Source organism: Pelophylax lessonae, assembly GCF_965119305.1.
Source record: "Pelophylax lessonae genome assembly, chromosome: 11".
NCBI classification, from domain to species: domain Eukaryota; kingdom Metazoa; phylum Chordata; class Amphibia; order Anura; family Ranidae; genus Pelophylax; species Pelophylax lessonae.
The window spans coordinates 208405184-208416054 of record NC_138778.1 but is presented as its reverse complement, the minus strand read 5'-3'; the positions used below and the strand labels follow the sequence as shown (position 1 = coordinate 208416054).

Genomic DNA, 10871 nt, shown 5'->3' with positions numbered 1-10871 from the left:
ACACTGATGCCACCCCCCCCCCAACATACTGACACACCCCTTTACACACTGATAGCCTCAACACACACATATGTGTGTGTGTGTGTGTGTGTGTGTGTATATATATAATATGTATATGTGTGTGTGTGTGTATATACTGACACCCCCCCCTTTACACACTGATAACCCCCCCCTCCCACATACTGATATCCTCAACACACATATGTGTGTGTATATGTGTATGTATATATGTGTGTGTGTGTGTATATATATATATATATATATATATATATATATATATATATATATATATATAAATAATATACTGACACACCCCCTTTACACACTGATACCCCAACAATAGTCACCCTTCCAAACCCCCCCCCATGGCCCTGCATACTTACACACCCTATTCCCTCTTTACACATAGATTACCCCCCCTCATTTGCCAACACCCCACAATGTCTACTCCCCCTTTACGGACTGATCATCTTCTTCACGCATCTGATCATCATCATCACAAGCTGACATCCCCTTCTTCATCACACGCAGATACCCCCTTTGTCTTCCTCTTCTTCACACACGGGCACCCCGTCTTCATCACACGTGGACTTCTTTCTTTCTTTCTTTCTTTCTTTCTTCCTTCCTTCCTTCCTTCCTTCCTTCCTTCCTTCCTTCCTTCCTTCCTTCCTTCCTTCCTTCCTTCCTTCCTTCCTTCCTTCCTTCCTTCCTTCCTTCCTTCCTTCCTTCCTTCCTTCCTTCCTTCCTTCCTTCCTTCCTTCCTTCCTTCCTTCCTTCCTTCCTTCCCTCACCAATACTCCCTTCATTTATACCCCGCACAACTTAAGACCCACACACACACACACACGTACGCCGACACCCCATACAAATACACATTGCTTCCTAGTGTACACAATGTTTAACCCATGGATATATTTGTCTGCACCTCCCCCCCCCCCCCCTCTGCCATCCCGGAAGGAGATGTTTACACCCCAAACACACAACACGGCACCCGGCTCTGTCGGTGTCACTCCGCCCTCAGGCAACTGATGTATGGCTGCTGACCTCTCACGTGTATTTTGTCTCTGCAGGTTTCTGCCTTCTACGCTGACACCCGGACACCTTTTCAGTATGACAGCATGCTGGCGGCACGGACCGGCCAGTGCCAGGACTTCCTGTGTGGAACGCTGCAGTCTCCAAATGCACCCGTCTCCCAGTCTCAACCTGTACAGAGCCGCTTCCCACCTGTGTTTTCCAGTGTCATCCCCGTCCCCAGGCACAGGTCAGCGAGCAATGACACCCACTGTACAACTGTATCATGCAAAGAACGGATCTGTTTATTACATGCAGTGTTATTTGTAAGGGTAGCAAAAAGCGTTGTGTTGTCAAAGGGTGATTTGTTAGACTAATATTGTCTATTTGATCTGCTTCCAGATTTGATGACCTGTTAAGTGACCCTGTACTTTGTTATTGCAGTGTTAAGTAACAGGCTCATAGAAAGCAGATCTAAACCTAAAACTAACAATTAATATATTGCAGCTTGCCAGTCCTGAAATGTGGTGACTGTGCTAATCCCCCCCCAACCCCACTTCTAATTTACCCAATCCTGCAAATCACAAAATTACTGTTCCTTTGGGGGAGATTTACTTAAACTGGTGCACACAGAATCTGGTGTAGCTGTGCACGGTAGCCAATCAGCTTCCAGGTTTTATTGTCAAAGCTTAACCGCTTGCCTAATGGGCGCTTATACTCCCTTCCTGTCCAGGCCAGTTTTCGGTGTTTTCCTGCTTTGATTGAGAATCGGCAATCATTTAACGCCCTACTCATATGACATTTTTATCTTCTTTTTTTTTGAGACAAATAGGGCTGACTTTTGGTGGTATTTAACCACTTCAGCTTCGGTAGGTTTTACCCTCTTATCTTAATGACCAGGCCTTTTTTTGCGATATGGCACTGCGATACTCGATATGGCACTGCGATACTGAAAATTGCACGGTAGTGCGATGCTGTACCCAAATAAAATTTGTCATTTTTTTCCCCACAAATAGAGCTTTCTTTGGTGGTATTTTAACACCTTTGTGGTTTTTATTTTTTGCGCTATAAACAAAAAAAGACCGTCAATTTTGAAAAAAATATATATATTTTTTTAACTTTTTGCTATAAAACACATGCAATACAAAAATCTAATTTTTTCATCAATTTTAGGCCAGTATGTATTCTGCTACATATTTTTGGTAAAAAAAATTCCCAATAAGTGTAAATTAATTGGTTTGCGCAAAAGTTATAGCGTCTGCAAACCTAATGAGATTTAGGGACTTTTTTTCTCTAATTGTCTTCCAGGGCAGCATCTGAGAGCTAGGCTCCTCCCACCTAAAACAGGAAACGCAATATTCCACCATTATAAAAATGTCAGCCATACCTGCATGCCTCAGTTTGATTGTGTTTCCTCCGGACCCACAGGAGCTGCAGCAGTTTGTTTTTTTCAGTCTCTGTGCTGACTGCAGGGGACTCCCTGGTCAGCTTCCCATCCAGCCCAGCGGGCTTCAGTATTGCAGACTTGGGGCAGCAAATTGGCCTTTTGCCTCTGCCTGAGTTTTCATCTCTGAGGGGCATGCAACCATCCCCCCAGCTTTATTGGATGCCGATGGCATTCCCCCATAGAGTCGCCGCCATCTGCACCGGGCACTGGCCGTCCGCTTGAACCCCCACAAAGCAGCCTTCCGCAGACAGCCCTATCATCCTAGGAAACTGGAGCCCACGCTGCCTAGAGCAGTGTTCCTCAACCCTGGCCTACAGGGCCCACTAACAGGCCAGGTTTGCAAGATAACTGAAATACATCCCAGGTGATATCATTTGCTGCTCAGTGATTGCAGTATTCTAGTCTGCATCTCCCCAAGGTAATACTTAAAACCTGGCCTGTTAGTGGGCCCTGTAGGCCAGGGTTAAGGACCACTGGCCTAGAGCAGTGAACTCTCTTCTCAATGAAACAGATGGAGCAAGACCAGGAGAGCAATGGCAGTGCAGGTATGTCCGACCTGCACGGGGTCAGCTGAGGGCTGGAACTGGAGCAGAAAGTAGTTAAGAAGCATCTAAGCAGAGGCTCTCAGGGGCTGACCATGTCTGACATTTCCCCACCCTGCCCTGCTGATCCTGCATGTCAGGACAGCTCCAAGGTAAACCAGAGCACTCAAGAGCTCCCTCTGTCTCTACCTCACTACAAACGGTTCTTTGTGCATGGTAACTGCATATCTCTGGGTCCTTTGTGCTTACTTACAAAGACCCCGGAAGAGAAAAGGGCAAAGACCAGCAGCAAGGCATGCGCCTCTTGCAGTCACTGGTTTACCCTAGAATGGAAAAAGCCATCATGCCAGAAATGCATCAACAAAATGGGTGGCCAAGGAATCACAGGGTTTCCTTTTTGACATGCTCAACTCCTTCAAAAAGCAAATAAAAAGTGCGATTGGGCCACTATGTTTGGCTATTGAAAAATTGGAAGTTACAGCCAGACCAGTACCCCGTCGACCAGCAGGCCATCCATCCCCTCGTTTAGTGGGAAAGAGGTAGACCAAGCACAGCAGGAAACTGATTCGGTTGATTCAGAATCTGAAGACCCAGCATCAGAAGGCACTCTTATTTTCTTCGGAAGACACAGTCTGCTGAAAGCCATAGCAGACAGGCTGGACATCAAAGAGCAGAAAATGGGGGAGCTTTCCTTACTCGACAAGATGTATAAAGGCTGACAACCAAAAAACCAAGAACATTCCCGGTACGTCAGACTCTGAAAAGAATAGTCAAGAAGGAATGGGAAGAGCCGGAAAAGAAGCTTTTTACGCCAGCCTTGATTTAAGCACAGATACCCTTCGCAGAGGAGGATACAGAATCTTGGGCAAAGTGCCCCCCAATGTTGATGCCTCCCTTGCCAGAGTCGCAAACAAGTCCAACTTTTAGCCTTTGACCACTCTGTGACCCTTAGTGATCCCATGGATTGAAAGATAGTGGCGCTGCTAAAGAGAGCTTGGGATGCAGGGGCAGCGAATCTGAATCCGACCATAGCTTCCACCTGCACGGCTAGGACCTTATTAGTCTGGCTGACTCATCTACAAGAGCTGCTAGGAGACCCCCCTAAGAGAAGAATTAGTAAGGACAATTCCCTCGCTAACCGGAGTGGCAGCCTTCCTCGCGGATGCTTCAGCTTAAGCATTGAGGGCATCAGCGAGGACCACTGCCCTAATCAATTCGGCCAGGAGAGCCCTGAGGCTGAAGTCATGGGGAGGGGACATTGGTTCCAAAAATAGATTATGCGAAATCCCCTTTACAGGCGATTTACTGTTCGGGTTTTGGACAGAACCGCAGCCAAAAACTAAGGGTTTCCCCAAACCAAAAAGAAGCAGAAAAACGGGACCAAAGAAGCGCTGGACGCAACAAAACAAAAAAGGCAAGGGAGATTTTATAAAAAATAATGAATGTTTCTACGTGGGGGGGGGGGGGGGGGGGAAGATTGGCGACCTTTGCTTATCAGTGGAGGAAGATCACAGATCACAGATTTTTCCTTCGCACGATAGCGGAAGGCTACTCGATGGCTTTAATCTTGTCCCCCGACCAAGTACCTAGTGACGACACTCCCAAAGGACACAGACAACGCAAAGGCTTTTCTATCCGCACTAGAAATCTTGCTGAAACAAAAAGTGGTTTGCCAGGTCCTGCTAGAAGAGGAAAAAACAGGAGTTTACTCAAACATATTTGCGAGGCAGAAGCCATCAGGCAAGCGAAGGCTCATACTGAACCTCAAGCCACTCAACAAAAGGATAAAGTAATAAAGTACAAGAGATTCAGGATGGACTCAGTCAGGAATATCCTTCTGGCGGGAGTATTCATGGCTATAGTAGATCTGCAAGATTCATGTTTACACGTACCGATAAAGAAGAATCATCAAAGATACTTAAGATTCGCAGTCCAAGGCCCGGCAACCACTCTATACCTGCAGTATACAGCTCTGCTTTTCGGCATCTCCTCGGCACCCAGGATATTCTCAAAAATAATGGCAGAAGCCCTAATAAACATTAGACAGCAGGGCATAGGCGTGGTGCTATACCTAGATGACCTGCTGTTCTTTGCCAAATCAGTAGAAAGCCTGGAAACCAATCTGAGCATGAGCATCTCTTCCTTGCAAAGCTTAAAATGGATAGTGAACCACAAGGTCATGGTGCTCTCGACCTGGTTTATGAAAGGGTGAGGTTACAGAGGAAGGGTCTGTCGAACAGGATAATGGATACCATTTTAGCAAGCAGAAAACCCGTGACCAGAACCATCTACGAGAGCAAAGGAGACCCCCAAAAAGGGGACTATTCCAGCAGTTTTTGATTTCTTACAGGAAGGAGTGGACAGCAATATCTCCCATAACACTTTGAAGGTCCAAGTGGCGGCTCTATCATCCTGCCTAGACATCAGGTTGGCAGAAAATCCACTTGTAAGAAGATTCCTTCTCTCGTTAAAAAGAGCCAGACCCGCGAAGCTCCGCAGAATTCCGACATGGGTCCTCTCCACGGTGCTAAAAGGATTCCTCTCTCCACCCTTTGAACCACTGGAGAAATGCTCGGATAAATACCTTACACTAAAAACAGTACTCCTAGTGGCCCTTGTGTCGGCCAGGAAGGTAAGTGAAATACAGGCTCTATATATGGTAGAATCCTACTATCTGATTCAAACGGATAAGTTAATCCTAACCCCGGACCTGGCTTTCTTACCAAAAGTCTTCAACTTTCCACAGAACACAAAATGTGGTTATCCTCTTCCTTCCAAGTTCAATGGATGGCAAGAAAAGACACGTACAGCAAGCTAGATGTAAGACAAATTCTTATAGCTTAACTGGCGCAAAACAACAACCTTATTAGTTCTCTACACAGGAGTCAACAAAGGAAAACAGGCCTTGAAAAGTACTATAGCCGGATGGATAAAGCTTGCTATACAGGCAGCCTACCAAGCACAAAACCTTGCCCCACCAAGCGGAGTCAAAGCCCACTGGACCAAAGCTTGGGCATCTTCAAGGGCTGGGGCAACACCGGAGCAGATCTGTAGAGCAGCGGCATGGTCGCGCTTCAATACCTTCGCAAGGCATTACCGCATTGACCAGCTGTCCAGTCAGGACCAGACATTTGGTCGCAAGGTGCTCCAGACCTTATCCCCTCCCTAGTAAGAATTGCTTGATACATTCTCTCAGATGCTGCCCTGAGAGAAAACGGCGTTGGGTACCTGGTAATTCTCTTTCTAAGAAGTCTTCCAGGGCAGCACTCATTCCCGCCCTAAACAGCACAAAGGATTTTTGCAGATTCATAAGGTTACTGAGAGTTCCTTCGGTGCTTTACTAATACTGAGGCACACAGGTATGGCTGATATTTTTATAATGGTGGACTATTGTGTTTCCTGTTAAGATGGGAGGAGCTTATCTCTGGTGCTTCGGGACTGCGACATTGCGGCGGACAAATCTGTAACAAAGTGACATTTTGGGAACCAGTGTCACTAATACAGTTATCAAACAAATGCACTGTCACTGTATAAATGACACTGGCAGGGAAGGCGTTAACAGGGTTAAATGTATTCCCTGTGAGTGCTTTCTAACTGTGGGAACTAAAGGAAAACGGAGATCAGTGTTTCTGCTTAGCAGAAACACAAGATCTCTATTTTCTCTCTGGCAGAAGAGCGATCTGCCTTGCTCACATAGGCAGACCGTCGTTCTTCCTTTCTCTGACCGAACGGACATTGCGTCCGCCGAACCCACTGTTTGGCTCCCGCTGTGTCCAATCACAGCGGTAGTCAGGCTCCGGCAGCGCGTGTGCGCCCCAGACCCGATGGAGGAAATCACATACAGGTACGTGATTTTGGGCTTAAGGGCCGTCCTGCCACAGTAAATGTATGTGGGGCGGTCCTTAAGTGGTTAATCACCACTTTTTTTGGCAAACAAATTTAAAAAAGACCGAAAACTTTGAGGGGGAAAATCCCCTTTTCTTTCTGATATAACATTTTTGAAAATAATTTTTCTTCTTCACTGATGGGTGGCGGTGGCACCTGATTATCAGTGTAAATGTGTCCTGTCACAGGAAAGCCATTGACAGAGCTGAGGAAAGTAAATGCCGATAACTGGCGTTTGTTTACATGTGATGTGCTGTGATTGGATGGAGGTGATCACGTGGTAGGGGGCCTCTGTGATTGCCCTTTACCTCAATCTGTGATCCGCGGTGTCCAAAGTACACAGCGATCACCGAGCGCACCCCTGGGGCACACAGAGGGGCAGAGGACGTCAATAGACTCTGTCCCGGAAATGTGCCACCCCGCTGTAGACTTAATTCGGCTATAGCGCACTCAGCAAGGGGTAACTGAACAAGTTGGTGTTGGAAGCTGATTGGTTACTGTGCACCAGTTTTAGTAAATCTCTTCCTTTGTGTCTACACTCACTTCTTTATTGTATCTTTAGGGGTACAGATAGTTTTTACACACTGGCTTTCAAACATGTCTGCCTGTTCATCTCCATTACATGGTGGATTGATAGGACTAGTAGTATACATAGTACAGAGAAGGACAGCGGTCCAGTGTGAGGACATAGAATTTAAAGGGATCACTTTTTCTTGAGCTTTTCTTGCACTAAAGGTGCCAATAATTTGCTGACAATAAGTTCATATTAGGGATGCACCGAAATGAAATTCTTGGCCGAAGCCGAATAATAATGAAATGCTTGGCCGAAGGCCGAATACCGAACGCGGTGTTTCGCATTTTTTCCATTTATTTTGCCAATTTTTAGGGGGCACGCTGATGGGCACATTTTATGTTAGGGGGCACGCTGATGGGCACATTTTATGTTAGGGGGCACGCTGATGGGCACATTTTATGTTAGGGGGGGATGGGCAAAACAAAACATTTAAATCAGCGTTGCTCTTAACATAAAATATGCCCATTAGCGTGCCCCTTAACATAAAATATGCCCATCAGAGTGCCCCTTAACCACTCTACAACCGCTCACAGTAATACTACTGCGGCAGAGTGGTTCGTTATCGTCCAGTCACGTAGTATTAACGTGATTGGACACTCCCCCTTCTGGGCGGCGCTTGCGCGCCGCCGGAGGCTCGCTCCCGCTGTTTTCATTCACAGCGGGAGTCGGGCCAGGGGAGGAGCAGCGGCGATCGCCGCTGCTCTTACCCGATCGTCGGGGATCGAGTCTGGAGATCCGCCCGCTGTGTGTAAACACAGCGGGCGGATCTCCATAGTGACAGGGAGTGACAGATCGGACTGTTCAGCATAGCTGGACATCCGATCTGTCCATGACTCACACAGTCACCTCCCCCCCTACACGTCAGTAAGCACCAGGCATACATTAACCCCTCCCTCTCCAATAAAATTAACCCCTTCCCTGCCAGTGTCATTTTTACAGTAACAGTGCATATTTATAGCACTGATTACTGCAGTAATGTCACTGGTACCCCCAAAAGTGTCAAAAATGTCAGTCAGGGGTCCGGTCTGTCCGCCGCAATGTCGCAGTCCCGCAAAAAAAATCGCAGATCGCCGCCATTACGCGTTAAAAACACCAAAAATGACAGAAATCTTTCCCTTTGTTAGTAAACGCAATAACTTTTGCGCAAACCAATCAAAATACGCTTATTGCGATTTTTTTTTTTACCAAACATATGTAGCATAAAACAAATTGGCCAAAAATTTTTAAAAAAATTGGTTTTTACATCTTTTTTGGGGGGAATTTCATATAAAAAAATTTTAAAAATATTGTTATTTTTTCAAAATAAACGCTCTTTTTTTGTTTATAGCGCAAAAAGTAAAAATCGCACAGGTGATCAAATACCACCAAAAGAAAGCTCTGTTTGTGGGGAAAAAAAGGACGTAAATTTTGTTTGGGTACGGCGTCGCACGACCGCGCAATTGTCAGTTGAAGTCGCACAGCGCCGAATCGCAAAAAGTGGCCTGGACGGAAGACAGCAAAATCCTCCGGTGGTAAAGTGGTTAACATAAAATATGCTCATCAGCATGTCCCTTAGCATAAAATAAGGGGCACGCTGATGGCCACATTTTATGTCAAGGGAGCACTCTGTTGGGCACATTTTTTTTTCTTTTTTTTTTTTTAAGGGGCACTTTATAGGGCACTCTAATGAGCATGGCAAGTGGCAACATATGGCAAAATATGGCAGTCTGCACACTAATGCTTGTGCAGCTACCGTATTCTCCCCCAAATGTGCTCCACATACCTGAACTGCAGCCAGGTCGGAGCCAAAAGCCGCGAACAGGGGGGGGGGGGGGGGGGGCGGGGCGTGCACATAGTGTCACGCTTGCTGGACCTAGTGTGAAGGAGCCGCAGTCAGGAGCAGGGGGCGGGATGCGCGCGTGACGTCACACCCCCTACTCGCGGCCGGACAGGACACCGGCGGCGTGTGAGCAGGGAGCCGCAATGAGGAAGGGGACTGAAGGACTACTCCTAGGTAGCGGGCTCGCGGTCCGGGCGGAAGCATCGCGCGGGCCGCTATTTAGTGACCGCCGCTGACATTGTTCGGCACAAATTTATTCGGCCTTTTTACTTATTCGGCCGAACACCGAAAGTGCTATTTTTTCTATTTTCGGCCGAATAATGTTGGGCCGCCGAACATTCGGTGCATCCCTAGTTCATATTTATTTACATTTTATGATATTAAAGCGGGTCTCCATCCAAAAGCCGCTCCCACTTCTGGCTCGTGGCAAACTCAGCCAGAAGTTACGCCCCCTCCTCCCTCCTCTTTCCCCCACCGCTAGGCCATTCACAAAGCACAGCACGTTTTGCTCATGCACAGTAGAGAACCGACTTCACTGCCGGTTTCCCTTAGCCGAGATAGCGGTGACCGCACTTGAGAGCTGATCGAAAAATCGGCTCGGGTGAAGACGCTGCTGGATCCCTGGACATGTAAGTGTCCTATTAGAAGTCCGCAGCTACAGAATTTGTAGCTGCCGACTTATATTTTTCTGAAGGAGCCTGGAGCTCCAGTTTAAAAAGTCGAATATAAAAAAAAAAAAAGAGAGAGAGCGCTGACAATTTGCGCAGCGTTCTACAGGTATACAGGTTGTGCCATGGTTGGGATTCGAATCAATGTCTCTAGTGCTGCCAGGCGGAAGTGCTAACCCCACAGTGCAGTCCCTGAAATGAAAAAATGAACAAAACCTATCCCTCTAAAGTGAGTTCTTTCCTCAAGACAAAGCACTGAGTAGGGTCCTTCCTCTGCTGTCGGCATGAGTCACTTCTGACAGTCTGTTATGACGCTCTCAAGAGATACCACCCCCCCCCCCCCTGCAGCACACACACAGGTGATTTATAGCCTCTGCTCTGTGGGAATAGACTGTGTCCCAGTACATCCTACCTGACAGGGTCCCCTTCAGCCCCTCCCCAGACCCCGCTTTGAAACAAAGTGTAGGTTTGTCTTCAAGTGATGATTTATCATGCCACACCATGCAATCCATAGAAAATATGTGCAGAGTGCAGTGCAATGCAGTACAATCAGCACCCCATGCCATATTTCCATCCATAGTAAATATGTGCAGTCAGTGTCTGGAATCAGATGGTCAGCTGCCTCTGCCTGCTGCTGCCACCCGCTTCACACGCACTCACTCTCTCAGGACCAACTCAGAGCTGAGCAGAGAAAGATCACTCTGCCAGGGAAGGAAAAGTTCCATCTTCCTCCTTTGAATGCTGGGGCCTCCATGCACCTGATTGATTGCTGGGATGCTAGACGGGCAATCATTTTGACAGGCGGGACTTGGATGTGCTGGGAGCTCTTCCACTGGTGCTGGTTTTTACCCGAAGACTACCAGACTGATTGATTGTCTCTGAGGCTGCGTGGGCCCCCCTGCTTAGCTGAGGACACCAGACCCAG

At 47.2% G+C, this 10871-nt stretch overlaps 1 protein-coding gene across 2 annotated transcripts in view; it reads left to right on the top strand.

Moving 5' to 3' along the window:
- Window positions 1-1074: 1074 nt before the first annotated feature.
- Window positions 1075-10871, top strand: part of SLC2A4RG (SLC2A4 regulator) — a 29647-nt gene continuing 19850 nt past the window's right edge. For both annotated transcript variants that reach the window (XM_082271541.1, XM_082271540.1), the window contains exon 1: window positions 1075-1261. In XM_082271541.1, coding sequence (XP_082127667.1) covers window positions 1119-1261 — 143 coding nt within the window. In that variant the 5' untranslated portion in view covers window positions 1075-1118. The remainder of the gene's footprint in view (window positions 1262-10871) is intronic.